The sequence below is a fragment of the Mastigoproctus giganteus genome, chromosome 11, assembly GCF_048544385.1.
Source record: "Mastigoproctus giganteus isolate SK-2022 chromosome 11, ASM4854438v1, whole genome shotgun sequence".
Lineage (NCBI taxonomy): Eukaryota > Metazoa > Arthropoda > Arachnida > Uropygi > Thelyphonidae > Mastigoproctus > Mastigoproctus giganteus.
The window spans coordinates 66941825-66953713 of NC_143585.1; the positions used below are offsets into that span (position 1 = coordinate 66941825).

At 39.6% G+C, this 11889-nt stretch overlaps 1 protein-coding gene across 3 annotated transcripts in view; it reads right to left on the reverse strand.

Annotated features, from left to right (window-relative positions):
- LOC150078081 (dachshund homolog 1-like) overlaps nucleotides 1-11346 on the reverse strand; it is a 265261-nt gene extending 253915 nt beyond the window's left edge. For all 3 annotated transcript variants that reach the window (XM_090385378.1, XM_090385377.1, XM_090385376.1), the window contains exon 1: nucleotides 10267-11346. In XM_090385378.1, coding sequence (XP_090241504.1) covers nucleotides 10267-11192 — 926 coding nt within the window. In that variant the 5' untranslated portion in view covers nucleotides 11193-11346. The remainder of the gene's footprint in view (nucleotides 1-10266) is intronic.
- Nucleotides 11347-11889: the final 543 nt, after the last annotated feature.

Sequence of the window (11889 nt, forward strand, 5' to 3'; positions counted from 1 at the left end):
ATCCGTATACTTTTATCCTTAATTAAGTTTATTGGTCAAGATACTAAGAAAAGGTTATACCAATCTTTGTTAAATTAGGATCATAATAATTGGTGTTGATGAAAGCTCAGTTTGAATAGGACAACTAAGGGGCGGTATTCATCATCGCAGTTTGAAGAAGATGACGATGATTCAGTAAAAAAGAATACATTATTCTTTTAAAAGGACGAAGATCACGAAAATGATGATGGTTGCCTGTAAAGTGTATTGCGCATGAATCTAGAAATCAAATCGTGCTGCAAGAAGTTCATAATCATCTGTAGAATGCAATAAACTTATAATGATCTCGCGAGAGCAAAGTTGCGATGATTTTCCACACTTTTCGTGTATTTTCAGCGTCTTGATTTGTTTATGATTTAAGAAAATTTACAGAGATCGTGCTCGCTCCAAATGATCTTCAATAACCCTTTTAATTGAGGTTGTTGCAATTAAGCCAAGAATAGTGTTGTTTTTCCCATAGTGGTTGCTTGATAACGCAAAGATGTAAATGAAACCTTGTGTACGGGCTTTTAATGAATATTCAGTTCTAATCTATTAACAGTACCTTCCATAATGATACCGAAAAAAACAGTTTGCATAATATGAACGTAGCCTCAAATCAATTACAGAACTGTTCTTATTCCTACTTAATTTTATTGTTCTTTGCCCTCAAATGTAATATTTTTCATAGTTGTAATTTATATGAAGAATCTTGAACGAATAAATATTTCTTCGAAGCAGAATCATGTAAAAATTTTAGAAGAACAGGTGAAAATGCTCGATAATGGACCAATCTATTAAACATGTTTGAAAAGCACTGGTCTAAGTCAATGGTTGAAGATTCAGCTGGGAAAACCCAGGAACAACTAGAGTCTGCATAAGTTTTTAATGATGTGCTGTTGATTCGGCCATTTTTAACTGTACTTCGTTAATAAATCTTCAATAATGGATTATGGAGAAGAACAGGGGAACACTATTACAATGTGAAAAATCGCATCATGGAATGGTGTTTCCATGATGCGAGTTTTTCTGCCCGCATCATGTGCGCACATCGGATGAACGCAATATTTGTACCGATTTACAACCCACATGAACGGGTGCACTGTCACTAACAGTTTGTGCGCTAAAAGTTCTCAAGAACAACAACGTGAAATAAGCAAGCAAAGGATTTCAACCTTTCGCTCCTTCTCCTAAAGGCAGGCGCACTTATTTATCCGTAACTTAAGCCACTCGGCGAAAAGGTTGAGTAGCCTTTTAGTTCGCAAAGAATTTTAAACAAAAAGGTGGAACAGTGTAAGTGATACGTAATGTAAATCAAGGAACTAAATTATTACACTCTTTTACTCAGGGCTGGATCTACAGGTCTTACACCCTCCTAGAAACAATAGCTTTGTTGCCCCCTTTAGTTAAATAAAACATTGAAATAGAACACGGGCACCTCTATTATGTCAGCGCCCCTATGCCTACTTCACCAAGCGGTAATCCCATGTATTTATTTTGTTAGTAATTATTAGTAGAAGGTATTTGATACCTGCTATTGTATATATTTAGCGAAATACAAAACACACCTAAGAGCAAAAGCATTCTGTTACAAAAGTTAATCAATAAATACATGAAAATTGTCTACAATTTCAGAATGAGTTAAAATAAATATTAAGGCGCCATCTATAGTAAATTTATGTGAAATTTAACCGGCAATAAATTTACATAAAAGTCTTTTGAAGCATACGGATAGGTGATTAGATTAAACCTTTGAAAGAATTGTCTTTTATTTCATAATTGGGCTTTAAACTCAAAGTTTTTTCGTTATTGAAATATCAACGAGACTGTTTAGATTGATAATTTCCTAAACTCCAATGGGTACCGGTAAAAATCCAAAGAACCTTTCCAGGAACCAAAGTCCCAGTAAAGTTAAGTCATGGATGGCACCAAATCCGCGAACTTGTGTTTCAAAACCACAAGTTTAGACGTTTCCCTAAAGTGGAGGACAGTACAGAGAATTGAAGCTAAGTCAGCAGGATGGCCTAATATATTTGTAAATAGGTCAATTCATTACAGGACAATCCGTACCTGATGACTCCAATGAGACCATACTGAATATCAACTCAAATCTAAACTTAGCAGTATTACGCTAAGAATTGTTTCAATATAGATTGTCAGGAAGAACCTGGGATGAAAATTATCGCAGACGAATGAAGGTTCAGCCTGGAAACTGGTTATCAACGGACCTGTGAACCTGGCGATAAAACGGAGTTGTTATAACCGTATAGCATCGTGGATAGGGAGAGTAAGGAGGCAATGTTTAATGATATGAGCCAGCACCACCATCAATGATCACGCAAACTTACACGTCCTCGGCAGGAAAAATTTAATGGACCGTAAGTATCGGGATGAGCTGCTCGAACCTTACGGAGCCTCCTGTTTCAGGCCCTGTTAATCCGGGTCTGCATGGACATATGATTGCTGGTCGCACGGTCTGACTTCCATAAAACATTAACACCAATATTCGCTTTCCCAGTATGAGAAATGTTTAACGACTGTGAGAGGTGGAACCAGAATGTCGTGGGTTGTTTATATTTCTCTCTTTTGGAAATAATCGAAAAATTCGTTTAGCTTTCACATAAATTGTACAAAAAGAAATCGTACAATGTATTTTAAATAACATATTTCGTCCTAAATATTATATTTTCAATATATCTCAGATTATATTGGAAGTTCATTAAATTTAATAACTGTTTGCTTAGAATGGAATAATCGCAAAGGATTGGATTATTTTAATTGGGAATACAGCGACAACTAATTCATTAATATAATAAGACATTATGTAAAGAATTATATCCTTAACCACCAAAAGAGAACAAAATATATCCGGTTCTGATAATAAATCAACACAACAGCATGTCCGATGAGGCAACTCCGAAGTACAAAGACAGGACACAAATCGAGTATGCTCTCATTACTCGATTTTTAACTTGTCTCCAGGGGCAGTCCCAGGATTTGCGAAAAGGAGGAGCTAAAAGCTGTTAAGGGAGATAAAGCAGTGTTCCAGGAAATCATTAAGATTTAATAATCATGTAGCAGTAAAAAACTCCGCATTATTTTGATCATAATGGGAGGAGATTTACAGTTCATTCGGTCCATACCTTGGACCGCGCCTGTTTGTCTTTGTTCAAAATTACAGGGGTGCTCAATTGTGATTTTAGAAAAGGGATATTCACTTTTCCTTATTTCCTTTGTTTAAAATCCATATGATATTGGGATCTTGTTGAATCGTATGATTTCGTAGTGGGTTCTTTTAAGATCAAAATGCTCCATATTTACAAAGACTCCTACAAGGCCATTGCTGACTCAATCAAAATATGGTGTAAACGGATATAACCGTTATTCCAAACCCTCAGCGAATTAGCATCAAAGTTCTAATGCACTTAGCTGTCAGATGGCAGATAAGGGCTGCAATATCGCGACTGGTTCACGTGAATACCTTTTTTTTTGTTGTTGTTCGAACTTTGTTTTATTTGTATTTTTTCGGAGATCTGACGTTGACGGATTGTTGGGGGGAGAAATGTATACATACATGTATGTATGCATGCGGGGGGGAGGGTTGTGACAACCTCCAGCGAGAAGAGCACTTCGTTTACAATGAAAAGCAGAAAACAGTCATCTGTGAGCGAAGTGATAACTTGACCCTGTTACGGAGGCGTCTGTTTGGATCACATTTTTTTTTATTTTTCTTTCAAATGACTCGCTAGACACCAAGGGGTGGCCTGTTGGTTGTCTACTGCGTTCAGCTGGCGTCCATCAAACACCGTTTCGGGTCATGAAATAAACATCTGCAAGAATTATTGAGGTGTTAGGATGCTTTCAGCTCACGTGGGAAATTGTCCACCACTTATCAATATCTTTATAGGAGTGGTCTTGCTCCACTTTCAAGGTACTCTGTTGAAGAATACGCAACGGTGATTTACTATTATTCGTGGAATGTAGCTTACATCGAAATCGGCACGTTTCAACGTTTGCTTGTTTTCATAATGTATGAGTTGGTCATGTTTTTTGGGTTATGTTCGGGTGTTATCATTTCCAGTTAGATTCCACAGATCGGGTATATATCTCACCACAGAGTACGTTCATTATTCATTTCGGGGAGTGTAGTATTACACTGGGCATAACGTGATTTAGTGGTGTGTGTGATACAAAGATTGAAGGGTGCTGGGTTGGCGCACAGCAACTTGTCTGTTATTGCAAAGCCTGTGGGTTGTCTCTAAGTGAATACGTTATAGTATAATTGTTAATGGCTCTGGGATGTTGCTTCTCAATGATGGAAGTAATGTGAAAATATGAACACAGAGAGGGAGATCAAGCTTTGCTATTTTGCCAGTGCGCTTTTGTATTTATATTGCTAGACATGTGTTTGTTATTAAAATTATTGCAATTGTAGTTACTCAGCAACTATGACAGTAACATTGTATGCTTGCAACCATCTGAATTGATTTTATGACTGTATTTCATACTTCTTTTTAAATAAAGCATCCGCTACAGCGATCCCATCCCTCATATTCCATCTAGCATTTGGCATCACTGACTGAACTACCACAGGTCACCCTGGAGTCCTGCACAATTACGGATACATGTGGAGATAATCCTGTTTGAAATAGGGTTTATGAAGACCAAAAAGTAAGCATGACGTGCGTCAGTTTAATCAGAAAAATCTCAGTGATTGATGTAAGCTTCAGTACAAAGAAGATAGCTAAATATGCTTTGTTGCTTGTTTATAGGACAACATGTATCAGGTCTGAAGAGATGTATGTTCAAGTTATCCTTGAAGAAACCTGCTAGGAAGGGTCGCTAGCCTTCTTTCTTCCCTTGAATATTCGCGTTGTATCCTGATCATAACGGGGAAAAGCTTTGAATGAAAACCCATGTAAATAACATAATTGCTAGTCTGGAATGCCCAGAGGCATATCTTCAAATTTCAAGGGCTCCAAGAGTATATATTTCCATTCTTCTTCAGCATTGGGTTCATGCAGAGGATTTTATGTTATATTATAAACAGTTCGAAAGCCTTTTATATGGCTTATTAATCTTATAAGTGCTGAAAATGGGGCTTTTTCCACTAGCTATTGTATTGCATAAATCAGTTAATCATTTAAGTTTCTAACCAGTGGCAATGTCATGGGTTTTTCCTGTCTCAATGTACGTATTTTACTAATGCGCGTTTTCTGATTCACTTTACCTGATGATGTATTGAAGCAAATCGTTTTGACCCGCGGATTTCTCCTGTAAAATCTTTTCCAACAGCCACCCAATAGAATAAATTTCCAATATTTAGAGTGTGTAAAAATAGCTAGTCTTTATTAATTAACATATCTACATCTAAAACATCTGTTAAAATACAAAACAGTTTGTATTAAAATGTTAAACTGTTTTATATTTAAACATTTAAACTGGAATCTCCAAGGATGCGACGCACCCCACCCAATGACAAGTTCTAAGATATTAAGAATTTCAACAGGTTAAAAACTAAACGAGAGAGAAAGGGAGGAGTGAACTGACTCATTCTTTTTAGGAGAAAACGACCTCTCAATTCCAGTGTATGGTAAACTAAAAAATAGAAAAAGAAATATGTGTACAGTATATATAGTCATTACAGAAAGTTGGATTATTTACTTGTTAATTCCTGCAAATGTGTCTGTGTCTAATCCATGGCTGAATCTGACTTCAGTGTGATTTAATGAACTCACCTTGTGCCAAATTATCAGTTCGGTCTGTAAACTGAGTGTGCTCTTTAAGTCAGGTAACTGCCTTAAAATTTTCACCATCTGTGGAAGACTGTGGGCCTTCTTGATGAAGCGCCCACAGTTATTCGGAACCTTAAATTTCACATACTAGCAGTTAAGTAACTTACACTCAATCGGACTGGAAATAACTCCATCGAAATCGGGGCAGATGACCTTTACTAAAAGGAAGAGGAGGATTCCTCTGCTTTTTGCTATTTGTGACGTCTTGATTCGGAACGTTTATTATCACAGAAACCTCGACTTGGTATGGGACAGAAATATTTATTCCATATGTTAATTTAGGGGGACAAAGAACAAGTCTTTTACAGATCTTTGGATTGTTTTACAAAGTGCTGGTTGGATTTCAAAATAAAAAATAGTCACAAATATATCCAGAGTTGCATCGCGGTTGCTCTTAATGCATCAGAGATTTGGGCATTGGCTCCAACATATTTGAAACAATGCATCGGACTGGTGTACTGGGTATTAAGATGGCTCAATCGAGTATTGGGAAGTCCCAACACCATCTTCAAGGCGACTTTATTCTCACTCTTGGAAATAATCCTATGGATGCATATTATTACCACCTGGAACATTGTTCTCACTGCTAACTTTAGGACTATAACGCGAAGGCTAGATGCCCCGGCCATCACTAAATTCCCAGCTAATGTAATAAGAATTCTCAATGGTTGATATGGGAAGACACAGGACGATGGTTTCCTATGCTAGTCTACAGTTCTAAAATAACTTTTGCCTAATAAACTTACGAATCTGCAAGATTTTCACGTTTTGTACACATTCAGAGTATATGTTTATAGATGTTGTCCAATTTATCGAGTGTTATGTAAGCTTTTAATATAAATTTTTACCAGTTTACAGAACACGTTGTATAGGAATATTTTTCGGTTTACAGGCCACCTCTTTGTATTTTACAGATTTGTAAATTCCAATTTGATTAAACTAAAATCACGGGACCTTCTGATTGTTAAGTTTCCAGGTTTCCATACGAAGTATCAGCGTTCCAGATTTATGCCACTATCGGCTCAAAATAAATACAAAATCATAAAATACTTTAATATAAGTAATATATTTTAACTGGTTCAGATCTCCAAGAATGCTCTGTTTCACATTAAAATTGAAACTCGCTAATCTTCCCATGACGCACGTTTGAAATATGTCCACTCGGTTTCCCTCGAGTGTGTTCACATATTTCATACATCCAGGCTGACAAAAGGTAAATCGTTTATGCCGAGCATCATTCAGTAATTGTGACGAAAATTTTATAAGGAGACGCCAAAGTACCTGTACATATCACCCTAGTGATCGACCACGGAAACAAGGGCGTTCCAAGAACCTCTACCCATCCCATATTGATTAGAAACAAAATCTAAACGTCTGTTACCAGCCTAAATATTTTATGGAAGACGTTTCGGTCAATTATAATCCATTTTATTTCGTTTTCAGTACTATTTGTAATGTTCCTTGCTGTTCCACTGAATTCCTAGAAGTGATCTTTGACCAGTGTTTCGAGTTGAATGCGAAAATTCCATTTTAATTCCTACACATTCCCCACTGTTGGCTATTATTCTATATTTCCCCTCTACAGACGCCTTGGAGGGTTGTTGAAAGAGAAGGATAGGAGAAGCGCGTATACTTAAACGACATTTAAGAAAGAAGAAAAAATCTTTCTCCGACTCATTGAAGGAAAACAGATGCTAGTTAACGATGAAATGTAAGGAGCGAAGAATGGGCTTAGATAGATATTAGACCTATATTAAAGAAGAAAAGGGAAGGAGGAATCTTGTTAAGTTGTCGGGAAAGGAAGTATAAATTTCGTTTTATGTGACAAGATGTCTTTACTAAGATACTTGCCCATCCCAGGAAGTTCGGAGTTAGAGTGTTCTGAAGTTAGAGAAAATTGTTCTCTTAAAATCAGTGAAGATTTTCATTAAGAGATTGCAATTGCAGTTGTGGCAATTTTAGAATCTCGGATATCGTGTTTGTTGAAGTAAGAAAACATCACGATGGTGAATATAACTCGGCTTTTAACTTGGGTGTAAAGTGAGTTAAGCAGTTGCTTGTTTCGGCCAAAAAGCTTTGAGTAGATTGGTCACATAGCCAACATTATTAGAACTCAAAACCTAAGAAAAACGACTCTTAAGTCGTAATATTTTTTATTTCATTTTATTCCTTCATTCATTTAATTATTTATAAATGTCCAATACGAATACAACTTTATTTTAGGAAGTTAAGGGAGGTTCATTTCAGAATTTGGCATTTTGAAGTTCTTCTAAAGAATTTGGTTTAAAATTTTTAGGTAGTTAATAAATGGAACTCTTTTTTGGAAATGTGTGCCAAATTTTTATGGTTTCCCTACTCTTTGATATACACATTTATGTGTACAAGATAATGTATGTTGACAAAAGAACAAAAGTAAATTCGACCAGCGATCAATGGCATTTTTCAGGGTGATTCAAAAAGCCTTGAGAATTTTTCATCCCGGGTTACCACTATAAACAGAATACGACTTTGACTCAAAGGCCAAAACAGCAAAACATTTCTGCTGTAAATAACTGATTGAGGGACCAAGAAGAAAATTTCTGCCAAAGTTGAATCTAATCTTTCGAGGACTGGTAGAACACTTTGATTTTGGTGACAACGTTAAAAAATAAAAATCATTTGGATCTTTCATACTCAAAATACGAACTTTTTTTCTTATGATCCATGTAATTGATTCCCTCGCGCTTACTTGCCCTATCCCCATCTCCTTAAAGAAATCTATTCCTTCAGTTGCTACCTAAAATTATTATAAGAAACGCTGGCTAGAGCTACAGCTACTTTAAGCGATTAAAATTAAGATATATCTTCAAAAGGCGAAAAAAAAAACTTCACTTGAGTTGGAAAGCGCTTCTTGGCATTTAAAAGCAATTTAATACACTAAAAGCACCAAGAAGAGTATCAGAAAGCAAGCAATGGTATAAATGCAATTTAACGGATGAAGCCGGTTGATTTTCATAATTTAAGAAAAGGTGCATCTCTGACGGTACACATTAGTGACCACCATTTTGTATGAGTACACAGAGAGAGAGGGAAAGATGACAATTGGAGATGGTGGTGGATGATTCTTAGCAGCAGTGGTACCCAGTTAGAGTAGTCAGCGCCTAGAATGCTGCTACTGCTTTTGGTTTTCTTAGATGATTACTGTCGAGTGTGAAGACTGTGATACTACTAGATGCCGGCTTCAAGTGTCCTGAGTGGTTCGTATGACATGGTTGAATCTTTAAGACAAAGCATACTTTAAAAAAAGAAACATTAGAAATTTCTGGCCACATTATGAAGAAAAGGGTTGTAAAATGACATGATAGATGACTACTGGGATTACATGCTACCCGCAGGTACCTTGGCAACAAGAGATTCCTTCTATGTACCTTGGCAACAGGAGATTCGTATGCAGACCATGCGGAAACTTTTAAGATTAAATTGTTGTTGCGCTTTTAAATAAAAAGAGAGGAATTCTCATTGAGGTTAAAGAGGATACATCAAGAGCGAGAGAGAGAGAGAGATCTTTCTGCAGGAAGTCAAATTAAGAAGATAAATTGTGCACTTAATTCTACGTATAACCACAGAGGTTTAAGAAAATAGGATTTTTAACGCAGTTGAAAATTTTCGAAGTGCGAAGTTCTTTTTCGGTACTTAAGTGGTCGAATGACACGTGCTGGAGTTGATGTTTCCCGTTTATTGACATTTTCTTTTAATCGTAAACAACTACTGAAAATGTTTTCCAAAAGAAGAAAGTATTAATGTGGATTTTTTTCTGTACAGGTGAAATCCAAAGAGGGTAAGATGTATGCATTGGTGGGCGTATTGAGACTAAATAAATCAATAATAATGATCTTATCCAGCGATTATTGGTTCTATTCATAACATTCTACCATTATTGTATTTCAATACGCGAAGTACTTGCTCACAAACCGTCAGTGGTTTCAGATGAACTGGGTGGCACATTCTGTTGACTGCTCCTGAAAAGATGGAAATGAATACAGAATGACAAGATTGGTATCGGTTTAAGCATCAATGGAGCAGACACAAAGCCGATGTACAAGACCGTGTTTAAATAAAGAATTGGGCAACTGCTTTTAATGGATGTTTTGGAGGGGAACGGGGGGATTCAATACCTTCTGGTGAATAATTTCAACAAGTGTTCTATATCCTGAACCAGTGGCACTCTGCAGCAACAAGTTTTGGCGCTCTATTTATAGGACTGTCTGATGGTGTAATGAATTCAATTCCCTCCAGGCAGGAGTGTTTACTCAACGGGTTATTGGCTTCACGATTGTCTGAACCGCAGTTATGAAGCGGCGTTCTTAAAATATTTACGGACTGCTCTCCCCGAGTAAGACTCCCTCCCTCCCTCCCTCCCTCGTGCAATATCTCTAAATTAAGGAAAAGGAGCTGACCAGTAGGGGTCACCTACCTGGCTGTGGTGCAGTCCTTGTAGAGGGTGTCGAAATCCTTACACGACAGCAGCTTACATCTGTTGACGCCGGGCTGGATGGCCCCCAAGCCCCTGAGGATCCGGACTTGCTCCACGTTGCAGACGATGGGGGTGATGTCGAGCCTTTTCAGCTTGGTGTAGACAGTGTGTAGTCCCCCCACCAGGTGTTTGAGGAACAGCTCGAAAGCTTGCGGCAGACACAGCAGGTATTCCCCGTGCACGAGGAAAGCGGCTACCTTAGCGCCTCGGTAATCGATCAAGCGGCAATCGTTCACCGAGATGTCGGCTGCAATGCCGGGCGGGGATACCGGGTGGATGGGCCGCTCCATTCGCTGGCACCCCGTTCCTCCGATCCCGCCGCCACCACCATTACCACCGTTGGTACTGCTGCTACTGCTGCTGGTACTACTGCCGTAGCCCGTCAGACTGGCCACGGAGGTCGGGAGAGTCATGACACCGTTGTATCGGACCGATCCGCTACCCATGCTGAGACTCGGCATGGTGGGGGTATCGTAACACTGACGGGGGACGCCACCGTTGGTTGTGACGGCCGTGGTCACCGAGGAAGAGTACTGTTTAGTAGACACCAGCGACAGGGCCGGAACGGGAGGACTGACGGATGAACTTCGACCTGGAGTACCGATTCCTGATCCGGGAGATCCCATTCCGCACATCACCGAAACCGCCTGTCCGTGTTTGGGACTCCCGCCACTGCCGCCACCACCACCACCGTTACCGGCGTTGTTACCACAGTTACCGAGTACCATTTGACCTCCGCCGATGGGGTTGTTGTCACTGATAAGTCCCATAGCGTCCAGGTTGGGAGGGGTGTGCAGCGACCGAGGTGACATCAGGCCCACTGGTACCGACGGAGAGTTCTCACCGTCGCCCCTGTTCCCCTCCATCGTCACTCCGCCGTGAACTTCACTCGAGTCCAGAGGCAGCACGTGTTATCGACGTCTGTTGCATGCGCAGCCACCACACCTCAGACAGCGTGACAAAGCAGACGACGTGCTCCGTGAACACTGAGCACCCCGTGCTCACGAGACCGTCTGTAACAACGACCACGAGACGACGCTCAGCCCCGCGTGCAGCGGACCAGCGGGCGGCCCAGGTTGGCTGTCGACCGATTATGCTCAGTACCGGGCGCCCTCTTTGTTACTCCTTCTGTCTTTCACTGCCGACCCTTAGGCGTTCTCAACTAGCGTTCGGCCAATGCGAGCACGTCTGGGTCGCCCTGACCGCTACCAGCTGACGCGGGGCTGCTTTGTAATAAAGACGGGCGGGTGCTTCGGCGTCCCCCTTATCTGTTTCTTCGTTTTTTCATAAAGCGACGTGTGTGTACATATTTCTCCGTGTTTAACTAAACTAATGGGCCCGCTCCAGCGTGTCTCGTTGCATCTTCAAACTGCGATAAATGTGCTGTTGCGTGGAAGCCACACTCGCAACACTTTCTGGCTGGGTTTGCACACGAACCCGTGATGATGATGATGAGTTTCGGTGCAATGTCTACAATGTCTAAACGGCAGCAGGGACGCAGTCGGAGAGAAGGAAAGAAACTGGTTTTAAGAAGTGCGATTACAAGACGAGTTATTTAGTTAG